Consider the following 24,620-nt stretch of genomic DNA (forward strand, 5'->3'; position numbering starts at 1 on the left):
ATATAAAAGGGTATTTATTAAAAACGTAATCTCCTATAATAAATATTCAGATATACTAAATAATGCTAATTGATCCTAATTATATTCTAACAACATGAATGATGCCAGTGTGCCTGTTGCCATCAAACATTCTGCCTTCTATATTATTAAAAAGTCCAATTGTTATGAAGTTAAGCAGATTAGAAAAAGAAACCCAACTTTCAGGAGTCAGCAACAAAATCATAAAATTTGAACACAGAATTAATAATTTCTTCATTTCCAACCATTATATAACAAAGGTAAGTTTCATTTACAGAGTAAATGACGGGATGCACAATTTGAGTAATTTACTCTATCAGCTTAAAAAATGGAGCTAAATCCTAACCTCGTATTGGTTACCTGTACCACCTAGCAAAAAAATCCCATCGAAGTTGCTAAATCACAGGAACACTCCCGTTTGGTTGTTGTATTGTTTCGAGAGGATTTCCTACAAAACCAAGCCCACGTCACTTCTATGGACATCTAAGTTTCCCATAATATTAATACAACTACTACAACTACTAAAAAAACCACACACACACTAACACACTCTCTCACTACTCAAACACTCTAACTATAACAACTAAATGTTATGTGGCTTATCCAAATGCAACAAAGGTGCTGTAACATATCTGTTTGCTCCTCGTCAAAGTTTATGCTTCAAAACTAGTTACGTAATAATTAATTAGTACCAAAATGCTGCGAACCCACTTATAGCTAGAGATACTCTTTTGATAATTGCCGAATTTACTTAATTTAGCACATGTCATGATCAGCATAAGCAGCTTGGTATAACAGTAAGACCAAATAAAACAACTTAATAACATATTACCTGTGTTGCTGGCAAAAGAATAAGGTTTTGAAAGAAAGTTGCTTCTTGTCAAATCCATATGGGTAGCTGCAGACCTTGAAACATTATCAACAAGAAACTGATTCGAAAAGCTACCACTTGGCGGACCTTCTTTAAGCATGGATATTTCTGAGCTTTTTGCAAGAATATGACAAGAATTTTGTGCATGACACAAGGCAGGTAAATTGCTCTTCTTCTAGCGTTGTGTTTGTATTTAAGTCAAATTTCTCCTAGTTTAATTTTAAAATTCTAAAAAATATATATTATTACCAAAATTTTAAAATATGAAAATATAAGTTAAAATAAAAATTAAAAAATTAAATTAAAGTATATTAAAAATCACTATGTTGCATTAATTTAACACAATATATAAATAACTATTTTGATAATAAAATTATTATGATAAACTTTAATATAAGAATACTATTTAATATCTTATCAAGTGTTGTGTGTTACTAGATCAACGAATTAAATTAGGAGCGTTTGAGAAATTTTTGTAATTATCTTATAAAATAATATTTTTGTATATAAAATGATTTCATTTATATTTTAATATAAGAATGCAAAGACATATTCTTCGATTTTCTTTTTTTTATCCCAAACATCTATATTATTTTGAAATATAAATACATTTTTTCGTAATAAATTTATAATAAAAGTTTTAGTTAAAGAGTACTCAGTACTTCTTTTATAATATAGAGTACTAAATTTATTTTTATTTCATAGTTATTACTTTGTAAGATATACCTATTCATCCATATTCAAAAATACACATAACAAGAAATAAGAGATATATTTATATTTTTCCTTTTTATTCTATTTGTTATTATTAGTTTTATGAATACATTGTTTATTTTAATTTTTTTTAACTATTTAATATTATATGATGAGGATGAAATATTAAAAAAAATTATTTTTTTGTCCTATAAATTTATTTGTTGAAATGAATTGTGTAAAGATACACTAAGTCTAAAAGAGTTGGACACCAAACTCTAGTAACTTTATATATTGTTTCATTAAGGAGTATTATGTTGTATGTAATTTTTTTTTAAAGTTAAACAATAGATATCAGAAATAAATAAATAGTGTATATTAATTTAACTAATTTTGTTATAGAATACCAATCAATTATATTATTATGACGGCTGTTACTTGTACCAGCTCCATGATCATGTGCTTCCATTCCTAGATTTTTTGAAGAGTAGAATATAGATATTAAGCAAAAATTGAATTTATAGCAAAAAAAATAAATTATCATTTTAAGTTTTGTATTACCTGAAATAAAATGAATCAATTTTAAATTTTATCGTGGGTAGAGTCATTTCTTTATAAAAAAAGAATTGAATATGTAGTGGCAATTTTTTTTATTAAAAGTGAATTAGTTTTTAAATTCTGTCGTGGGGTAAAATTATTTTTTAATAAAAAAAAAGGATAAAATAGAAAGAAATTGGATACCAAACTTTCGTATCGATATAGATGTTTTTCTATTATAATGTTAACTGTCTGTGTAGATATTTTTTAATATGCATGTGCTCACTTTCCCGCAGAAAAGTTCACTGGAAGATCACTCTTCGCATGCTCATTCCAAGTACGAATTCGTATGTGAAAAATGTGGCAACAGATTGGAGTTACCATTTTCTTTTCTTTCGTTCTGGTAGTTTTAGATCAAGATGCGGTAATCGGTTTGAAACCGATCCCGCGAGAAGAGGCATCCAGGTAATCAATTTTTCTTTCATGGTTTGATTATTCCCAATTATCGTAACTAATAATTGCATTTTCAATTAGGAAACTTATAAATTATACCTAGGTAATTAGGGTTAGAGTGCACGAGAGTACATGGGAGTACACTCAAATTGAATATTCCCAAAATGAAGAAATGAGGGGGAAACACGGGAGGATGACGGCATGCCATCGGAAGAGTGTGGGTGAGTGTGCATCTCGTGACAAGGAAGATCTTTTTTGGGATGATTTTCAGAAGATTTCTAAAGTCTCTTTTCGAGATAAGGTCATTGGTACAGCAAAGTCGAAGGCCTTTGGAGGGAATGGTATTGCGACGGTAATAGGCAAACAGGGTGATTCTCAACCACCATGTGTAAGCTTAACGACAGAGACGAAGACCTATTTGGTCGAATTTTATAGAGAAGCTTTGGTGATCAAGGTCCTGTACAGGAAGTATAGATACATAGCTCTTTCTCAAAAGCTGAGGGTAGTATGACATAAAAAAAGTTTCACTTTGTTAGACGTGGAATTTGGGTACTTCCTGGTAAAATTCGATGTTGCTGAGGATTGTGAGAATGTCATGTTTGGTCGGTATTGGTTGATTGAGGGTCACTACGTAGCGGTGAAACCATGTGATGTTGATTTCCGACCCGGTGAACAATCTTTCAGTTCTACGTTAGTTTGGATTCGGGTCTCCGGTCTCCCAATATGGTATGATCAGGAGCAGGCAAATAGGTCTTCGTCTCTGTCGTTAAGCTTACACATGGTGGTTGAGAATCACCCTGTTTGCCTATTACCGTCGCAATACCATCCCCTCCAAAGGCCTTCGACTTTGCTGTACCAACTCATTTCTTCATTTTGGGAATATCCAATTTGAGTGTACTCCCATGTACTCTCGTGCACTCTAACCCTAATTACCTAGGTATAATTTATAAGTTTCCTAATTGAAAATACAATTATTAGTTACGATAATTGGGAATAATCAAACCATGAAAGAAAAATTGATTACCTGGATGCCTCTTCTCGCGGGATCGGTTTCAAACCGATTACCGCATCTTGATCTAAAACCACCAGAACGAAAGAAAAGAAAATGGTAACTCCAATCTGTTGCCACATTTTTCACATACGAATTCGTACTTGGAATGAGCATGCGAAGAGTGATCTTCCAGTGAACTTTTCTGCGGGAAAGTGGGCACATGCATATTAAAAAACATCTACACAGACAGTTAACATTATAATAGAAAAACATCTATACCGATACGAAAGTTTGGTATCCAATTTCTTCTTTCTATTTTATCCTGTTTTTTTTATTAAAAAATAATTTTATCCCACGACAGAATTTAAAAACTAATTCACTTTTAATAAGAAAAATTGTCACTACATATTCAATTCTTTTTTTTTATAAAGAAATGACTCTACCCACGATAAAATTTAAAATTGATTTATTTTATTTCAGGTAATACAAAACTTAACATGATAATTTATTTTTTTGCTATAAATTCAATTTTTGCTTAATATCTATATTCTACTCTTCAAAAAATCTAAGAATGGAAGCGCATGATCATGGAGTTGGTACAAGTAACAGATGTCATAATAATATAATTAATTGGTATTCTATAACAAAATTAGTTAAATTAATATACACTATTTATATATTTCCGATATCTATTGTTTAACTTTAAAAAAAAATTTACATACAGCATAGTACTCCTTAATGAAACAATATATAAAGTTACTAGTGTTTGGTGTCCAACTCTTTTAGACTTCGTGTATCTTTACACAATTCATTTCAACAAATAAATTTATAGGACAAAAAAATAATTTTTTTTAATATTTCATCCTCATCATATAATATTAAATAGTTAAAAAAAAATTAAAATAAACAATGTATTCTTATATTAAAATATAAATGAAATCATTTTATATACAAAAATATTATTTTATAAGATAATTACAAAAATTTCTCAAACGCTCCTAATTTAATTCGTTGATCTAGTAACACACAACACTTGATAAGATATTAAATAGTATTCTTATATTAAAGTTTATCATAATAATTTTATTATCAAAATAGTTATTTATATATTGTGTTAAATTAATGCAACATACTGATTTTTAATATACTTTAATTTAATTTTTTAATTTTTATTTTAACTTATATTTTCATATTTTAAAATTTTAGTAATAATATATATTTTTTATAATTTTAAAATTAAACTAGGAGAAATCTGACTTAAATACAAACACAACGCTAGAAGAAGAGCAATTTACTTGCCTTGTGTCATGCACAAAATTCTTGTCATATTCTTGCAAAAAGCTCAGAAATATCCATGCTTAAAGAAAGTCCGCCAAGTGGTAGCTTGTCGAATCAGTTTCTTGTTGATAATGTTTCAAGGTCTGCAGCTACCCATATGGATTTGACAAGAAGCAACTTTCTTTCAAAACCTTATTCTTTTGCCAGCAACACAGGTAATATGTTATTAAGTTGTTTTATTTGGTCTTACTGTTATACCAAGCTGCTTATGCTGATCATGACATGTGCTAAATTAAGTAAATTCGGCAATTATCAAAAGAGTATCTCTAGCTATAAGTGGGTTCGCAGCATTTTGGTACTAATTAATTATTACGTAACTAGTTTTGAAGCATAAACTTTGACGAGGAGCAAACAGATATGTTGCAGCACCTTTGTTGCATTTGGATAAGCCACATAACATTTAGTTGTTATAGTTAGAGTGTTTGAATAGTGAGAGAGTGTGTTAGTGTGTGTGTGGTTTTTTTTAGTAGTTGTAGTAGTTGTATTAATATTATGGGAAACTTAGACGTCCATAGAAGTGACGTGGGCTTGGTTTTGTAGGAAATCCTCTCGAAACAATACAACCAAACGGGAGTGTTCCTGTGATTTAGCAACTTCGATGGGATTTTTTTGCTAGGTGGTACAGGTAACCAATACGAGGTTAGGATTTAGCTCCATTTTTTAAGCTGATAGAGTAAATTACTCAAATTGTGCATCCTGTCATTTACTCTGTAAATGAAACTTACCTTTGTTATATAATGGTTGGAAATGAAGAAATTATTAATTCTGTGTTCAAATTTTATGATTTTGTTGCTGGCTCCTGAAAGTTGGGTTTCTTTTTCTAATCTGCTTAACTTCATAACAATTTGGACTTTTTAATAAAATAGAAGGCAGAATGTTTGATGGCAACAGGCACATTAGCATCATTCATGTTGTTAGAATATAATTAGGATCAATTAGCATTATTTAGTATATCTGAATATTTATTATAGGAGATTACATTTTTAATAAATACCCTTTTATATTGTATCATTCCAGACAACTTGAATAGACTCAATAATATACAAATCCTTTCTCCAGTCTAATCTCTTGTTTCTAACATGGTATCAGAGCCATGGTATCCTCCTTGAAGAGGATAGGTTATTTTCCTTGCGGTGAAATCACCGTAGTTTTTGCACTTTTTTTTTTCTATGCCATTTTTCTTTACCTTTTGTCACTCCTTTGATGCTTTTTCACCTCACCGACTAGCCTATTCTCTCCGTCTTGTGTCTTTTCGAGTCGAATGATCAAACACCAATGTCATCCACTGTTTTCCTATTCTCATGAAGAAATCATATAGTTTTTACTCTCTTTCGGCATCTCTTTCGGCAGAAGAAATCATATAGTTTTTACTCTCTTTCGGCAGTTCCGTCCGCGTTATCTTATGGCAGTTCCGTCTGCGTTCTCTCGTGGCAGTTCCATTTGCGTTCTCTCGTAGCAGTTCCGTCAGCATTTCGTCTGTGTTTTTTTTTGTGGCAGTTCCATCTGCGTTTCTTTCTCTCGTAGCAGTTCCGTCAGCATTTCGTCTGTGTTTTTTTTTGTGGCAGTTCCATCTGCGTTTCTTTCCGGCAATTCCGTCTGCACTTCCTTTGGACAAGCGGCAGTTCCGTCTGCGCTTCCTTCAGACAAGCGGCAGTTCCGTCTGCGCTTCCTTCAGACAAGCGACAGTTCCGTCTGCGTCTGCACTTCCTTCAGACAAGCGGCAGTTCCGTCTACGTCTGCACTTCCTTCAGACAAGCGGCAGTTTCGCCTGCGCTTCTTTCCGACAGTTCCGTCTGCACTCGTTTTAGAGAGTTTATGCATTTTTTTTTCTCTTTATTTCGTTATTTTAAATAAGTTTCAAACTCAAGTTGTCACTTGAGTTTGAGGGGGATGTCAGAATATAATTAAGATCAATTAGCATTATTCAGTATATCTGAATATTTATTATAGGAGATTACGTTTTTAATAAATACCCTTTTATATTGTATCATTCCAGACAACTTGAATAGACTCAATAATATACAAATCCTTTCTCCAGTCTAATCTCTTGTTTCTAACATGGTATCAGAGCCATGGTATCCTCCTTGAAGAGGATAGGTTATTTTCCTTGCGGTGAAATCACCGTAGTTTTTGCACTTTTTTTTTCTATGCCATTTTTCTTTACCTTTTGTCACTCCTTTGATGCTTTTTCACCTCACCGACTAGCCTATTCTCTCCGTCTTGTGTCTTTTCGAGTCGAATGATCAAACACCAATGTCATCCACTGTTTTCCTATTCTCATGAAGAAATCATATAGTTTTTACTCTCTTTCGGCATCTCTTTCGGCAGAAGAAGTCATATAGTTTTTACTCTCTTTCGGCAGTTCCGTCCGCGTTATCTTATGGCAGTTCCGTCTGCGTTCTCTCGTGGCAGTTCCATTTGCGTTCTCTCGTAGCAGTTCCGTCAGCATTTCGTCTGTGTTTTTTTTTGTGGCAGTTCCATCTGCGTTTCTTTCCGGCAATTCCGTCTCAGACAAGCGGCAGTTCCGCCTGCGCTTCCTTCAGACAAGCGGCAGTTCCGTCTGCGTCTGCACTTCCTTTGGACAAGCGGCAGTTCCGTCTGCGCTTCCTTCAGACAAGCGGCAGTTCCGTCTGCGTCTGCACTTCCTTCAGACAAGCGGCAGTTTCGCCTGCGCTTCTTTCCGACAGTTCCGTCTGCACTCGTTTTAGAGAGTTTATGCATTTTTTTTTCTCTTTATTTCGTTATTTTAAATAAGTTTCAAACTCAAGTTGTCACTTGAGTTTGAGGGGGATGTCAGAATATAATTAAGATCAATTAGCATTATTCAGTATATCTGAATATTTATTATAGGAGATTACGTTTTTAATAAATACCCTTTTATATTGTATCATTCCAGACAACTTGAATAGACTCAATAATATACAAATCCTTTCTCCAGTCTAATCTCTTGTTTCTAACATGGTATCAGAGCCATGGTATCCTCCTTGAAGAGGATAGGTTATTTTCCTTGCGGTGAAATCACCGTAGTTTTTGCACTTTTTTTTTCTATGCCATTTTTCTTTACCTTTTGTCACTTCTTTGATGCTTTTTCACCTCACCGACTAGCCTATTCTCTCCGTCTTGTGTCTTTTCGAGTCGAATGATCAAACACCAATGTCATCCACTGTTTTCCTATTCTCATGAAGAAATCATATAGTTTTTACTCTCTTTCGGCATCTCTTTCGGCAGAAGAAATCATATAGTTTTTACTCTCTTTCGGCAGTTCCGTCCGCGTTATCTCATGGCAGTTCCGTCTACGTTCTCTCGTGGCAGTTCCATTTGCGTTCTCTCGTAGCAGTTCCGTCAGCATTTCGTCTGTGTTTTTTTTTGTGGCAGTTCCATCTGCGTTTCTTTCCGGCAACCTTTGGACAAGCGGCAGTTCCGTCTGCGCTTCCTTCAGACAAGCGGCAGTTCCGTCTGCGCTTCCTTCAGACAAGCGACAGTTCCGTCTGCGTCTGCACTTCCTTCAGACAAGCGGCAGTTCCGCCTGCGCTTCCTTCAGACAAGCGGCAGTTCCGTCTACGTCTGCACTTCCTTCAGACAAGCGGCAGTTCCGCCTGCGCTTCTTTCCGACAGTTCCGTCTGCACTCGTTTTAGAGAGTTTATGCATTTTTTTTCTCTTTATTTCGTTATTTTAAATAAGTTTCAAACTCAAGTTGTCACTTGAGTTTGAGGGGGATGTTAGAATATAATTAGGATCAATTAGCATTATTCAGTATATCTGAATATTTATTATAGGAGATAACGTTTTTAATAAATACCCTTTTATATTGTATCATTCCAGACAACTTGAATAGACAACTTAAATACACTCAATAATATACAAATCATTTCTCCAGTCTAGTCTCTTGTTTCTAACAGATGTTATTACAAGATTTTCCAATATAAGTAAATTTTCTTATTTTTAGAGTATTCTCAAAAGCAAAGCAAGATTATGACTTCAAAGGTTTCTTTTGCTCTATCAAACTGACCAAACCTGTATTAGATCTCAAATTACAAAAGTGTGGGCAAAAATTTCTATCTCACTACCGTGTAATTAAAGTACCATCGATAGTATGAGCACTGCTAGAATATTAGGTAATGTCTTATTGTTTGTGGGTTCCAGCTTGAATAAGTAGTCCTTGACATATGAATCCTTTATTTTAAATTATCAAATTGGTTGTATGAGGTCTAGCATAATTAAATAGTGATAAAATTTGGTAAAATCTATCTATCATTGGCTTTGGCTCCTAGTAACATGATAAGGAGTTAATCAACCTATATGTTAGGCAGCTCTAGTTCATTCACACTCTTGCTATATTAATTCACACAAGAATAAAAAACAATTATGAAAATATAATTATTGAGGAGATGCAATATATAATTTTTATGCATCAGCAATTAACTATTGACTGGGACAATGAAGTAGAACCAAACACAAGCAATATTGAAAGAAAAGTAATAGCTAATGGAGCATACTTTCAGTGTAGGTATTAGTTTGAAGAGGTATAAAGAGACTATCATATATACAATAAAATTTGCTAGTCAACCTACCTGATACAGGCATAACCCAACTGCCTGAACTGATGAAATAAATGCGATGTAGGAGGACATCGTGGATAATCTCTCGAACGCAGAAATTCATCTTTCAAAACAGATAAAGCAGTGGAAAACTTCAGAGCTTTCACAGCATAGACACCTCGCATCACCTAAGGTCACACCTCAACAAGATTAGATAGGCCATAACTAAAGTGGCAGGACAAAAGAATTTCATCATTACCTGGTGGAACTGTGGACCTGATTGGGATAATGACACTGCCAAATCTCCACAAACTGGAGAACCTCTGGAAAGGATGTCGAGAGACCTTGGTGTTATGCGCAGGCTGTCAAACCTTCATACATATAATAATTTACAGTATTAGTCATTACCAACTTTCATGATAAAGAAATGTAAAAACACAACTTTATGTCTAAAACTTTATAAGATATAGAAAGAAGCTAGATTTTTCCTAAGGATGTCCTAATACATATGTGGTAGAGAAGGAAACCTTGACGTTATTTGGTATAGTATTTCTGACAAGTCAAGTTTCTGCTCAAAAGTTTGCTGCATTGTAGCAAATCCGACGAGAAGAGGCTCAAGAAGACCAACAAGACAGCTTTTAATCTCAACCCCCTTCTTCTGTCTGGGATTTATTTCTGTGGGGCTAGCAAGCAACAATCGATCATTCAATGCACCAACCAAGACTGTGAGAAATTAAAAGAAAAAAAAAATCATTAGTACAATACCCTACAATATTTTGACAGAATAAAACATCCAAAGCAGATGGCTAAGATACAATGACATCCCAGCATGCAGTAACAGTTACCTGCATAAGGCATACTAATTGAGAGGATAGTCCTAGCTTTCCCATCCCAACCAAGTATACTGATAGCAGTGGCAGTAGAAAAAAGAAGGGCAGGTCCAACCCATAAGAGTGATCTAAAGTGGGCAACAGTTAGGCTGCGTTTGTTTCTGAGAACAGGATAGGACAAGACATTAAGAATAGGACAGAACAAGACACTGATGGACAGAGACACAAAATTTTGTGTTCTTGTATTCTGTTTGGTGATAAACTAGAACAAATTATGAGAATCTAATTTATTCTCATCTTTTTCATTCAAAAAATTTGAGATGAAAAATATAGTAATAAAAAAATACAATTATGAAAAATTAACAAAAAATAATGAAAAAAGAATGAAAAATAAGTTGTGTCCCTTGTTAGTCTCTGGACACACTGTCTCTGTCCATGTCTCTTCTGCCAAACATGATTTTGTGTCTCTGTGTCCATGTCTCAGTGTCCGTCTCTGTAAACAAACGCAGCCTTAAGGCTTTAAAAGCAAGGTAATCCACATGACAAGTACAATTTAAGGTCTGCTCAGCCAAGTAGGAAGAAAGTGGAAAGGTATAAATAAAGAACACAGTGAAAATTATCTTCAACAGAATTCCTGGCTTTGAGTGCAAGTGAGTACAGTTTATTTTCCACTTTCTCATTCATGTTATCTGGGCTAATTTAAATGTGAATAAATGGTTAGTTGATTTTAAACTTTATAAAAGAAAGTAAGAAACAAATTATAAGGATATTGAAGGAAGTCCCTTGTCAAAATTTGTAGAAGTGCCTGCAAGTATATCGAGACCTGCTGAAACTATAAGAACTCTATGTGTTTGTTAAAATTCCTGCAACATGTCCCCTAAGAGTCTCTTGCCAGTGCACCTGTCAAATTTGAACAAAAATGATCTGTTACCAATCAGAACCATAATCAGGGCCCTTTAATAACACTTTTTTTTATATGTGTATTCTCGAAAACAAATAATACTAGAACTAAGGACTTTTATGAAGGAAGGCAAGGATTAAAAAGATGCATTCTCATTGTGAGTGATACAAAAGAACTTTATTTTTTTTTATGCAAATTACAAAAAGGTTTTCACTGTGGAGCAAGCTCTAAGTTTGTAGTTAATAATTAAATAAGCATGGTTTTGAACAGTACCTGCAGTACAATCTCATGTCTTCTCAATTTGATTGACTTTTTGCCCTCAACCTTGGTTGATATATAGTGACCATCAGAAGTTGAATTTGAAGTTGAAAGGCGGTATCCTTGTATGAGCTTTACTAATCCAATCTGGTTCCCATGAGTAGCAAACATCAAAGTTGAATCTACAACCAAAAGGACAATTTTCAATATTTTATACCTAACAATAAACTACTGCTAAGCGCATAATGAATGTGTTTATGGGTATAAAGGGATCTATTGACCCCATATTAAGACTTGATGCAGTTATGGTTAATGATTTTTGTCTAGATAATTATTTAATAAATTCAACTGCCAAAATATGATTAAATATTATTAGGACAAAATATAATTATTTTAACACTAAATACGTTTACTTTTATAGAAAAAGAAATTTGATTAAGATAAGAATGAACAGAAGAGGATGAGACAGATAGTAAACGTTCAAGACCTAACAAACAAGAACATGTGACACACCAATATCCATTTAGGTTTCAGCTAAGAGAACACCCTTAATCGGACCTTTTGTTGAGCCCCAAATGGGGGCCAAAAAGGTGATCTTGTAGCAGATAAAATCAATAGTTTAAAAAGAATTATTAAAATAATGGATTTTGTGAAAATTTTTAGTCAATTCATTTGTGTAAAATGTTTATTAATATCATTGTCAATAGATCCCATGCATACAAACAGTGTACTCAAGTACCTAATGGAGTAGAAAAGATCCGATCAACTTCAGTCTCAAACAGAAATGGCGTAGGACCACGAATTGAGCCAACATTAGTTTCTGTAGGTTGGTCTTCCTGGAAAGCTTTTTCAATTTCCTTAGGATCCTGCAAGGCCCCTCCTGGGTAGAACATACAATGCCAACCCTGTCTTGTCATCATCGAGAATGGCAAATTGGTTTTCATTGGGACCAATAAATGCTGCATCTCGACCTACAAGACAATCGAATTATTATGTCACATAAAGCATGACCAGCAATAGAAAAGAAATACATTCCACACGTGGAAGTACCTTTCACTGTGCTGCTTTTACTATTTGCTGTCTCTGCGACAGTATTTTCCCAGTACAGCACAACTTCATTTGTAGCACCACTAAATTCGTAAACTATAAGAAACAGGCGTTGCTTTTTACTGTAAACCAAGTATTTTGCATGATACTCCACGTTCCCAGGAATCTATACAAGGGGATAAGCATTAGAAGGTTGAATACAGGATTCCTTTTCACTTACAACACCCACAGGAATCATAGTATCTACACAAATCTATACAAGTTACAGGGACAAGATAGATGTTAAATATACTATACTCTCCACATTACCGAATTATAGAGCTTCCTGTAGATACTCTCAGATCCAGATGAGAGATTATGTGCCACAAGATTTGGTCCATCCACAAAGAAAGCCGTGACAGGATAATGAAGAACTCGGTTTGCTTTGCTAAAGAAATTTAGCTCCAAATGAAATGGCTGGCAGTGCATAAATTGTATCAGTAGAATGAACCCAACAGAAGTAAGGACAGGCAATCAAGTACCAGAATCAGATCGCCAAAGGGATCATACCTGGACAACTGGAATGTCCTTCAGGTGATGCTTGGTATCTAAAACAGTGATCAAGGGCAAGCGAGATATCGGAGTACTTTTTGCATGGCCTTCCATGAAATGCTACAAGGACAACGTGGAGTAAGGGAACATACAACAGCATCCACCAAATTTCGTGATCAGAATTCAGGTAAGCTTTTGAATCCTTCTGACTTGAGGCTTATAAGAAAGACAAAAAAAATATGAAAGTAACATACACTGTAAAGAAAAGCTTTCCTTGCAATGTCTGATATCGTAAGATGACCGTGGCTGGAAGAAGGAATGAGATTGTCAATGACAGCATAAGATAATTACATGTCACATGCTTCATGTACTATATAATGGCAGGAGAAAATAATCAATATTGAGTTGCAAAAGCATTTGTAATGGTTTCAAAACTCGAACTAGTTAGTTAAGGCTTAATCTCCAACAGAAGTTTATGGAAAATCAATCCCATGGGAAACAGCATGATATGCATAGTGACACACTAATATTACGAAATTGTCACAGCAAAATCTAACAAGCAGGAACAGATATCAAGTAAAATTTCAGATACTATTCAGTATATAGTATATACCCAATCAATCTTCATGACCATAAATCAAAGCAAAAACATTGGGGGCATTCGAGTGAAATCATATAATTAACCGAATGAATTCAAGCCCCATTTTTCTATATAGTTCAGGTGGCTTATTTTCATCTACCTAATTTCAAATGCCAACTCACCCTTTCAGATGATGTTCTTGTAGTTGAGCTTGAAGCTGATGATCAGCTAAAACTCCAGAGGATCCCAAGGCTGCCAATTTTTCCTTTAACACAGATGCTGCATAGCAATTCTACTATTAACATATGTGGAAAGGAATAGACGGAGAAAAGGCAAATATTCAATAAACATGACATGCATGGTTCTAATAGAAGCAAAAGAGAACACACAGCATGCAACAGTAACTTCATAAAATAAGTTCACAAATGAGTATATATAGACATAGATACAAACATATATGATAGAAATTTAAATAACTAAATTAAGCCTTGCAATTGAAGACATTGCACAGCCTTAGGTGGTTTGGACATGTTGAGAGAAGGCCAAACGAGCATCTAGTTAGGAGGAATCAGATTAAGTACAGACATGATCCATGACTGCACACAATAGCATTGTTTGATCCATATAGCCAACCTCAACTAATGGGCTAATAATTTGATGTTGTTGTGAGACATTACATAAAATTGTGCACTAAAAGGAAATTAAATAGAATATTATGAAATATATTTATGAAAGGTAAGAAGAAAAGAGGGGGGGGGGGGGGGGATAAATCACATGCCACAAAAAAATAAACATGAAAACTCACTGAATATTATGAAGCATCATAATGACAAGTGGAAGTATAGTGGAAAACATACCAAACACAAATTGTAGAAGTTTTTATTTCTTCAAAATTCAAATAGCAAACATTCTGAAATACTAAGGACATTAACTGTGATTCCAGCTAAATAAAGACAATTACCTGACGATCCCCGTGCACTTTGCAAAACTGCAAAAAGTTGCTTTCTCCCTTCTCTACTGGATGTGGCCTTACTTTTAGAAGGGTCTCCACTTGGTACGTTCTGATAAAATGAACACCAAATTTATATTTACTATATTCACTTGCAAGCAAAATATAAGAAGTGTAAGGTCACACGTAACTGCAAACACTAGTGCTGCTAAATTAGATTTTGGATGAAATTCTAAAGTTTTAATCCGTGGTAAGGGATACACTGCTTCTCCACCCTGTTGCGAAAGGATGCGAGGAATATCCAGTGATTCAATTGCTGCATCAGAAAGTAGTATCTGTTAGAAACCAAATTTACTGAAATGAAAAACAGAATAGTGAAGCAACAGAAAACTTAGAATACAATTAATATAGGCGACACAAGCTTTCAAAAACAGAGGAAATACAGAGTACAGTCAGTAAGAGTTAAGATAGCTACCGGCAGTCTCACAAAAATTTGCCTGCACAGGAGGTCTGTTAGGATTAACTATAACCCGTGTTTTCCAAACTTGCAAATTCCCATCCCTCGTTACTGTTACAAGTAAACGCAACAAGGCTAGCCAAGCAACTGATGTTATCGGCTGTGAGCTAACTTGTGTTCTAAAATAGCAATAATAAAATGCACAGATCCAAAGTCAAGAACAAGAGCAACAGAAACTACAAGCCTCATGTTAAACATTGCCAACAACTGGCTGGAAAAAAAATGAAAAACAAATGCAAAAGAGAGCATAACTATTACCCTAGGTTGCTCAATTACAGAATGAGAAAACATCAACCATAGGTAAATTACAGCCACTCACATTCCAATCAAACTAGGTCTCTCAGTTGATACATCCCATGCCAGAAGTGTACCACGTCGATCACCAACAAAAATCCATTCGAGAGTTGGATGAAATGCAAATGCACCAGCTCCATTGAGCTTTATAGTATTATCAACTGGAGAGAAAACAATAAGTAATAAAACTAAAGTTATTGGATATTCTACCAGCACCAGAATGCTTCTCCGCTTGAACAGGTTCAGACTGAAGAGCTCTCAGAGTGAATCTAATCCCCGTTTTCTTCCACCTAATATTTTTCCCGAAACAAACCCTATCATTCGAAACCCTAAAACCATCCTTCAAATTAATAAAACCCAGCTCCCTATTTCCCAATTCGGGCATTCCCAATTTATCTTGGACTCCCAATCACCGAAATCTCCATGATCAACAGCAAAAAACCCTAGTAATAATCACACCGAACGAAATATACCGTAATAAAAATGAATCAGAAAAACCCACTCGAAATTTCCGAGATAATTAACACAGGAAATGAAGTATCTGAATGAAAGAAGAGATTTTGAAAATGGATAAAGAAGAATTGGGGGTAACATCATATATAAAGGTGTGGAACTCTCGCACGCACTTTTTCTTTGAAACCGGTAAACGTGAGACAAAAGGTTGCGTAAGACACACTTCCACTTGCATCCCCTTCCTCTGTTTTTTTCTGTCAATATATAAACCCCCACAACCAAACAAGCCCTCTCCACCTCTCTTCTCTTCTCTTCTCTTCTCTTCTCATTTCTCTTCTCTTCCACACGAACCCTATCTTCACACATTCACTCACCACCACACATTCACATTCATTCATTTCCCCCCAAACCCAATTCAATGCCAATCCCCTGCGCCCATTTCATTGCCTCGGAGAAAGCAGCCATGGAAGCTGGCCTTCTTCTCCCCTCTTCCTCTCTCTCTCAGCTCATTCTCACCCAAGACGATTTGAAGAAAATCGCCGCCTACAAAGCCGTCGAGTACATCGAATCCGGTATGGTTCTCGGCCTCGGAACCGGCTCCACTGCCAAACACGCCGTCGACCGAATCGGCAAGCTTCTCCGTCAGGGCAAGCTCAAGGACATCGTCGGAATCCCCACTTCCAAGAAGACGCACGAGCAAGCCCTCTCTCTCGGGATCCCCTTGTCGGATCTGGACTCTCACCCCGTCGTTGATCTCGCCATTGACGGCGCCGACGAGGTTGATCCTTACCTTAACCTCGTCAAGGGCCGCGGTGGCTCCCTCTTGAGGGAGAAGATGGTTGAAGGTGCTTGCAAGAAGTTCGTTGTAATCGTCGATGAGTCCAAACTCGTTAACTATATTGGTGGTAGCGGTTTGGCTATGCCCGTTGAAGTTATTCAATTTTGTTGGAAGTTCACTGCTTCCAGGCTTCAGAATCTCTTTCAGGAATCTGGTTGCGTTGCAAAGCTCAGAACTTTGGGCGAAAAGGCTGAGCCTTATGTCACTGATAATGGCAACTATATCATTGATTTGTATTTCAAGCAGAGTATTGGGGATTTGAAGGCTGCCAGCGATTCCATTCTGCAAATCGCCGGTGTTGTGGAGCATGGAATGTTCATTGACATGGCTACCACTGTTATTGTTGCAGGTGAACTTGGCCTAACTGTCAAGAATAAGTAGTAGCTTAATTCAAACACCATTAAATGACATGAACAATAATGTAGGCAAAATTGGAATAATCAGGGAGGTAGTTTAATTCGTCAAGGTTGATGCTTTGACATTTGGGGAGCCCTTTGGGGGCTTCTAACATACGATATCTGGTGTAGTTGCAATTGCTGGAGAAAATATCTTAATTTCTCCGCCAATTTTGTTATTTTTGACCTAGTTTGAGCAAGCAAGCACATGTCTGTCTTATTTGCATGTTAACTGCTTTTATTGATGTTTTGATAAGCATAATGTAATGGTTGTAATCTGAACATGTTGAATAGTTGCCTTTCACAACAAAGTTCATAATATATTATTAAGTAGCCAACTACATAATGAAAAGAGCTGAATAGACCATAGATTATGTAAGTAACTCTACTACTATTAAGTAGCCAACTACATAATCTGTACGTGGTAGAATGATAAGATAATATTATGGACCACTTCTTTCCGAGTGATTCAATTACTGGTTACTGCAATGACCAATTGAATAGACCATAGATCTTGTAGTAACTCTACTACTACCTCATATTGTTTGTTACATCAGCAATTTGTACAACTTTGCATCCTCATACCATTTTTTATTTTAAATTTAGTTTAAGGCGTGTATTAATAGTCAAAGTACTCAATAGTTAATAGTTGATGTGATTGGTTATGGCTCATAAAAGTTTCATTTTTCTTTGCTTTTTTCTCTTTTTAGATTTTAAGTGTAATTATTTGGATATTGGCTTATACATGCTTGTTTAGCATTGGCTTCCACTATGGCTTGCATGCCAAATATGCTATGATGGATAACATATCACCAACGAGATCAAGTAAAGGACAATAATATTTTTAACATGGATCTGAACAGCAACTTCAGTCCAAACATGCAGAAGCTGTTGGGAGGTTTCAGCTTTCATGTTTTTTGAGAGTCAATCCTGCCAAATCTCAATCAGAAAATCTACTTGGATTTTCACCAATCATTGGCAGGGTATGCCGGTAAAAATCTATACTTGACATGTTCAAGTAGATTCTCCATATGGTCCATTTCCAAGTTTTATTCTCTGGAATTATAGGATTGCAGATACTGATTTCGTTAACATATTCACATAATTGAGTGCCTTTTACACAGAGATGACAATGGATGTGCATGTGGGAAGCCATGAGAGATATAATCCTTTATTTCTATTCATTTTTTCAACATAGACTAGGCAAGAAAGTGTGAAATAACGGTTTTCAACTTACTAGCCTTCTTGAGAATTTGTCATGAGGGTTCGAGGGCCCCTTACAAAGAAGCTGTCAAAATTATTTTCTGCAGGACTGGACTTCATGGAAGTAACATTTTTTGGACCTAACAAGTGAAATCCAGAAAAATGCTCACCCCAAATATCATATCTATACTCATCTGCAAGCCCTTCTTCCTCTTGCGCTTGAACAGCTTTTTGGTTGTGACGTTTGGATCCAGGAGCCCGAGACTGCAATGTAACAGCAGAATTTGACACCAAGGAGGGGGGAGGCGACCCACCAACAACAGCAGTGGCATCACAAGTTGTCTGAACATGCATGCTAGCAGCACAACTTGAAGCTGAAGGTGGCGCATGAGGAGAAGACCTACTACTGCTGCAGTGTTTGAGGGGAACCTCAGGCTTAGAAGATGGGGAAGAAGCTTGATTGTTTTCAGAATGGGTATGGTTTTCTTACATTAACCTAGATTTTTTTATTAATGAAAACTGAAAACCATGAGAATCAAAGACTAGAGTGTTTTGTATGGGCTAAATGTGGATAAGATATTCTCTCTTCATCTGGATTTTATGCTAATTAGTAGAGCTATCCCTGTATAATATATTGTTGAAGTTCTTGCTATGATTTGTTTGCATCATTTCAAATCTCATGTTACATGTTGGGTCAAACTAAATGCATTAGGTGTTGTTATATGATGTTCAAGGTCAAGGATTAAAAAGAAACTGACATGGCTAAGATAATATGATGCAGGATGGTGTAAGATTATTTGTGGGTCTGCCTTTAGATGCAGTTTCTAAAGACTGCAATTCACTAAACCATGCTAGAGCAATTGCAGCTGGTCTAAAAGCTTTGAAGTTATTAGGAGTTGAAGGTGTTGAGCTCCCTGTTTGGTGGGGAATTGTTGAGAAAGATGCTGCAGGAAAATATGACTGGTCTGGCTATCTTGCTATTGCTGAGATGGTTCAGAAGGTGGGTCTTAAGCTCCATGTGACACTTTGCTTTCATGGATCTACAAAACCCAATATCCCCTTGCCCAATTGGGTTACCCGGATTGGCAAGTCTCAACCCAATATTTACTTCAAGGATCGGTCAGGACAGCATTACAAAGAGTGCCTGTCGCTGGCAGTTGATGGGAAGACTCCAATTCAAGTGTATCAGAGTTTCTGCTAGAGCTTCAAGTCTTCGTTCTCTCCCTTCATGGGCTCTACAATTACTGTAAGACTTTTGGATCCGACAACTATGTGATCAAATATCCAATTTAAGATTAGTATGTATGGTTGATAAGGTTGTAATCAATATCTTTAAATATTGCAGGGCATATCGATGGGTTTAGGACCAGATGGCGAGCTACGTTATCCATCTCACCATCATCTCTCAAGTGATGGTAAAACTCAAGGAGTTGGGAAGTTCCAGTGTTATGACCAAAACATGCTTAGCGTTCTCATTACCTATGATCAGCCACCGTTCTCCGGTTTCTTCACGGATGGGGCTTCTTGGGAGTCTCCATACGGGGACTTCTTTCTTTCATGGTATTCCAAACAGCTTATGGCTCATGGAGATAGCATCCTTTCATTAGCTTCTTCGACACTGGAGTGACAGTGTATGGAAAAATCCCACTTATGCACTCTTTGGTATGGAACTAGATCCCATCCTTCCGAGCTAACAGCAGGGTTCTATAACACGGCTAAGGGGGACGGGTATGAGCCAGTGGCCGAGTTGTTTGCTAGGAACTCGTGCAAAATGATACTACCTGGAATGGACCTGTCCGATGCATACCAGCCAAATGAAACCCGTTCAAGCCCTGAGTTGCTTCTTGCACAAATCATGGCAGCTTGCAAAAAGCATGGCGTGCAAGTTCTGGGAGGTTTTGAACAAATCAAGAAGAATTTAGGTGGAGATAATGTATTGGACTTGTTCACATATCAAAGAATGGGAGCATATTTCTTTTCTCCAGATCATTTTCCATCATTCACTGAATTTGTGAGGAGCCTTAATCAACCGGAACTGCACTCTGATGATCTACCAATTGCCGGAGAAGAAGAAGGCACTCAATCTATGATTACGAGCCAAGAATCAAGCGTTAGCATGCAAGCAGCCTAACCATTATTGTACCTTTTGCGATGTTGATAGTCTCATGTATATATACCAATTTATTATTCCTGCAACAGATTTGAGGACAGCTTATTTTGTAAGATGAGTGAGCGAGGTTGCCTATTTATTATAACCTCAACAAGCCTAGTTCCATGACAATTATGTGTCTTGTAAAATAGTCAAGGTGAATGGCAAATGACCTTGCTAGTCAATATATTATTATTTGGCTTAAAAACATTTTATATGGTAGAAGTAATACTTTATCTTCACTAATGTGGTTACTTTCTCTCTCTCATTCATAATGTGTTTGATTTTGATGTGATCTTCACTCTAATACAAAATCTTCTTTTTTCACCTCAACATTTTGTTGGATGTATTTTTGGGGATTCAAATAACATTTCTCTACTGGGAAGGTGAGGAGGGAGCAATACTTTTACAAAGAAGGGAGAAGCACTTGTGATAGCCATGACATGACAATGTTATCCAATGAATTAGACTTAGATTTAAGGTCCATAACAATCTCAATCTATTACAGGGAAGCTTATAGAAGAAGAGAAGGTTGCAGATGAACACTGACTCAGAGAGTCAGAGTGAGAAGCACCAAGAGAAATTTTTCTGGCATGTCTCTGTAGGTAGCAAATAGGAGTGTCAAATGGACAAAATGGCCAACCCAATATGGGTTAATCAGGTTAGACCCATTAAAGATTTCATTTTTACAAACCTATTTTTGAGCAAAAATCCGCCTATTTAAAGTAGTTAAAACTAACTAGTCCGCTTAAGCAAGTGTCGGGAGTTCGAATCCCGCCTTGTGCATGCAGCAACCCATTGGCCAGCGGCAAACCCTTAAATGGAGCTCAGTACCGCGGCGGATTAGTCCTTGACCTGTCGGGTTGGGGGATACCGTGGGAAACAAAAAAAAAAAGTAGTTAAAACAGGTCATCCCGATGGACTCGACTCATTTTGAAAACCAAAGTTTGTCTGTCTCCCCATGTCTGTCTTATTTGCATGTTAACTGCTTTTATTGATGTTTTGATAAGCATAATGTAATGGTTGTAATCTGAACATGTTGAATAGTTGCCTTTCACAACAAAGTTCATAATATATTATTAAGTAGCCAACTACATAATGAAAAGAGCTGAATTCTTTAATGCTCTTGATAACTCATTGCTATTTCTCAGCCAAGAGTTTCTAAGGCATAACATCAAAGTAGAGGAAACAACTTTTTGAAATTGTGCTTTTGCACACTTAATATGTTCATATGAGAGGATGAAGTCAGGGCTATCCAAAGTTGCAGCAGTTACTCCTACTTACATAATAATCTCAACAGATACCACCACTGTATTGCATAAACAACCAAATGGAGGGCAAATTGTAAGGAAATAAAGAGTTAAAAAAAAAAGAATTAAATTTATTTACATGGAGAACTGGATTCAACATTGGAACATTACAATTTCATCTGATGTTGTGACCTTCCCCAGAAGCTTGTGATCCCAGGAACCAAGTGAAACTCATCCATTCAAACTCTGTTTCAACACCAACCAACAATCACCTTTACCAAACGGTTTTCTAGAGATAGATTCCCACCAAGTGGGATTCAAATCTAGCTTCTCCAGCACCATAGCAATATCAATATGGCTGAGAGCTGGAAAGAACAAGAAGCAAGCACATCAATTAGCAAACTGAAAAAACCTAGACATCAAAGAAAGCAGTACCCAGAAAAAAATTTCATGCAACGATGTTCTCCTATACAGTAATTGGTGGACATGGCTAAAACCATAAATCCTAAATTATTATATTTAAGTTAACAGAAAAAAGTAAGACAATGCTCAATCGTTTTTGTTCATTAGATAAATTTGGTCACCATTATTAATACCAGAAATAGGATAATACACAACAAACCTCCCAGCCGGGAATTTCATAATATTGGCAATAAGATAGTAGTAACACTATTAAAACTCCTTTAGCTTCTCTGTCTTTCTATTCGTTTATGTATCATCTCAGCCATATTTGAGTTTTTACATATTGGGGTTTGCTTTCAAATGTGTACCTGTTCAAATGTCATTCACATGCAATCTTGGTATCAAAGCTGCTGAGGCAGATTGCAAATGCCTGAAATGCCATTGTAAACAGATCCTTCCCAACTTTTCCAAATTGGAGTATGATCTTATCATGTTCTGGTCCAGCAGGTCCATTTTCTGGGGAAGCCACCAACGGAAGCAATTGTCACCCGCCCATGAAAGTTCAAGCACCAACACTGCAGCTGCTCGTGCCACCTGGGCACCTTGTTTTTTAACACCAGAACCCCATCCTTTTGATCAGCCAGGGGTCCAGAAAGAGATTTGTCAAAAAAAAGGGAATGTGGGGAACATATCTGCATTGCTGAGGGAAAACTCGGTCTGTGTAGGGGCCACCCCTCCCGGTTCAATTGCAGAAGCATGAAGGGAATCCATGATGCAGTTCATTCTCCTAGGCCCCCTGCTTGCCATATTGAGGTAGAAAAGTACACAATAAGCAAATAGATTTTCAGCAAAATCTTCCACTACTTGGATAAAATGTTTTAGTTTAAGAATTGAGTTAATCCAAAGAAGATAGTTGCATAGTACATAATGCTTACCTAGAGCCTAGCACATTCAATTCATATGATATGTGAGCCTGTAGGAACCTTGGGTGCAACTTGTTTGGTGGAGCGACTTTTTGTAATCTTTGCTCGGGCATGGGGAGGCTGGCCATCATAGATTGTGAATGATCTTATTAAAGGGGAAGAAAAAGGTGTAAGTATTCACACTAATAAGGAAGAAAATAATGAATTCTCATGTTTCATGATTAGAAACATCACCTCAGTTTTCCAACATAGGTGTTGCTTCCCTTTGACAGATGATATAATCTGTGCAGGTGGGACGTCTGCATTTCGTGCAGCCAAAAGGAACTTCCCATCTTCAGATAGTGCTGAATTGGAGAGAAAATAGCCAAAGAACATACACACTTAAAGAGTTAGAATATTTAGATATCTACTTAATATACTAAAATTGGATTTTCTCCCAACTAATGAAAGTGAGGTATCACTTTCTTGTGAACCCATTTCCCCTCCTCCCCTCCCAAAATGAGTGCATTTAATGAATAAATACATAATTATATTAATTTAGGAAAACATCTTTATTATAATTATATAAAATCAATATTTAATGCATTATTAAACTACTTATCAATTATTAATCAAAAATATTTTTAATTATTTTAATGAATAATGCATAATTATACTAATTTAGGAAAATATCTTTGTTATAATTATATAAAATCAATATTTAATGCATTATTAAACTAATTATCAATCGAAAATATTTTTAAACATTTTAATTATATTCATTTTAATTATATTGATATCCTTCTAATTCTTATTCATTATTCAATGATTTTATTAGTGGCAAGTTATTAATCCATTTATATTGATAATAATAATAATTTTATTAGGATAAATATCAAATTCTATTCCTACTATAAATATATAAAATTTAATTTCTTCTATTTTTATTTTACCACTTTAAAAGACCATGTATGCTAGAAGAAAATATCATTCGTTTACTAATTATTCTTTCATTTGATAGTCTTTACAACAATTCTTTTTCTTCCTATGAGACGTCGTTGCAAGAAGGCAACTATCGTGGACACAAACTACCACACTCTCCAACTTTCGTGCTCATCATTCATAGCTATATAAGATATGTTATCTATGAAGTATTTATAGACCATGGTGTTATCATGTATGCATAAATAAAAATTGTTTCGTATTTAAATTTAAGTCATTTACCTGTTTGTGGTATATTGTAGTGTGAAATTACTTTCTATATGTGTTGTGTAATGATATTATGTTCTAATTTAAGCTTTTACTTTAGAACTGTATTATGAAACGGATGCGATATGAAATGTACCAAAAAAAAACTCTCACATTCAATTTATTTTATTGTAGTCTTCTATCTATTTTATTTATTTTTATTTTTTTCTTATTCATTTTATTTTCTTTTTAAATGTTATATAATTTATACTAATCTATCTACTTAATATACTAAAACTGGGTTTTTCTCCAACTTATGATAGTGAGGTGTCATTTTCTCGTGAATATATTTTCTTCCAAAATGATTGCACTATTTCTCTCTTTTAAATTTATTTTTAAAAATTATCTTTAATTGATATAATTAGATTATAATTAATATTTAATGAATGATACATAATTATACTAATTTAAGATAATCTCTTTATTATAATTA

The 24,620-nt window shown here is 35.4% G+C and overlaps 2 protein-coding genes and 2 pseudogenes across 4 annotated transcripts; 2 read left to right on the forward strand and 2 right to left on the reverse strand.

Moving 5' to 3' along the window:
• Positions 1 to 1,906: 1,906 nt before the first annotated feature.
• On the reverse strand, positions 1,907 to 15,605 carry LOC130979532 (uncharacterized; annotated as a pseudogene).
• Positions 15,606 to 16,018: 413 nt separating this feature from the next.
• On the forward strand, positions 16,019 to 20,627 carry LOC130979533 (probable ribose-5-phosphate isomerase 2). 3 transcript variants are annotated; one of them, XM_057902993.1, is made up of 4 exons: positions 16,019 to 16,987; positions 18,344 to 18,711; positions 19,018 to 19,482; positions 19,582 to 20,627. In XM_057902993.1, the coding sequence occupies exons 1-2, from the start codon at positions 16,219 to 16,221 to the stop codon at positions 18,385 to 18,387; spliced, it is 813 nt and encodes a 270-aa protein (XP_057758976.1). In that variant the 5' UTR covers positions 16,019 to 16,218; the 3' UTR covers positions 18,388 to 18,711; positions 19,018 to 19,482; positions 19,582 to 20,627. The 3 variants fall into 3 exon arrangements, with proteins under 3 accessions (XP_057758976.1, XP_057758975.1, XP_057758977.1); XM_057902992.1 differs by having other exon boundaries at positions 18,491 to 18,711; XM_057902994.1 differs by having other exon boundaries at positions 16,030 to 18,024.
• Positions 19,870 to 20,367, forward strand: LOC130980343 (inactive beta-amylase 9-like). The gene has a single exon (XM_057904036.1). It carries the CDS (start codon positions 19,870 to 19,872, stop codon positions 20,365 to 20,367), a length of 498 nt encoding a protein of 165 aa, XP_057760019.1.
• Positions 20,628 to 21,635: 1,008 nt separating the features above from the next.
• The window catches only part of LOC130980344 (tubby-like F-box protein 3), a 29,416-nt pseudogene continuing 26,431 nt past the window's right edge, over positions 21,636 to 24,620 (reverse strand).

Source organism: Arachis stenosperma, chromosome 5 (assembly GCF_014773155.1).
Source record: "Arachis stenosperma cultivar V10309 chromosome 5, arast.V10309.gnm1.PFL2, whole genome shotgun sequence".
NCBI lineage: Eukaryota > Viridiplantae > Streptophyta > Magnoliopsida > Fabales > Fabaceae > Arachis > Arachis stenosperma.

Excerpts from the sequence above, each read along its gene's own strand:
- LOC130979533 (XM_057902992.1), top strand. The coding sequence starts at position 16,219 with ATGCCAATCCCCTGCGCCCATTTCATTGCCTCGGAGAAAGCAGCCATG. Across the intron at positions 16,988-18,490 it reads TACCACTGTTATTGTTGCAG|GAGCCCGAGACTGCAATGTA; the intron begins GTGAACTTGGCC and ends GTTTGGATCCAG.
- LOC130980343 (XM_057904036.1), top strand. The coding sequence starts at position 19,870 with ATGGAAAAATCCCACTTATGCACTCTTTGGTATGGAACTAGATCCCAT.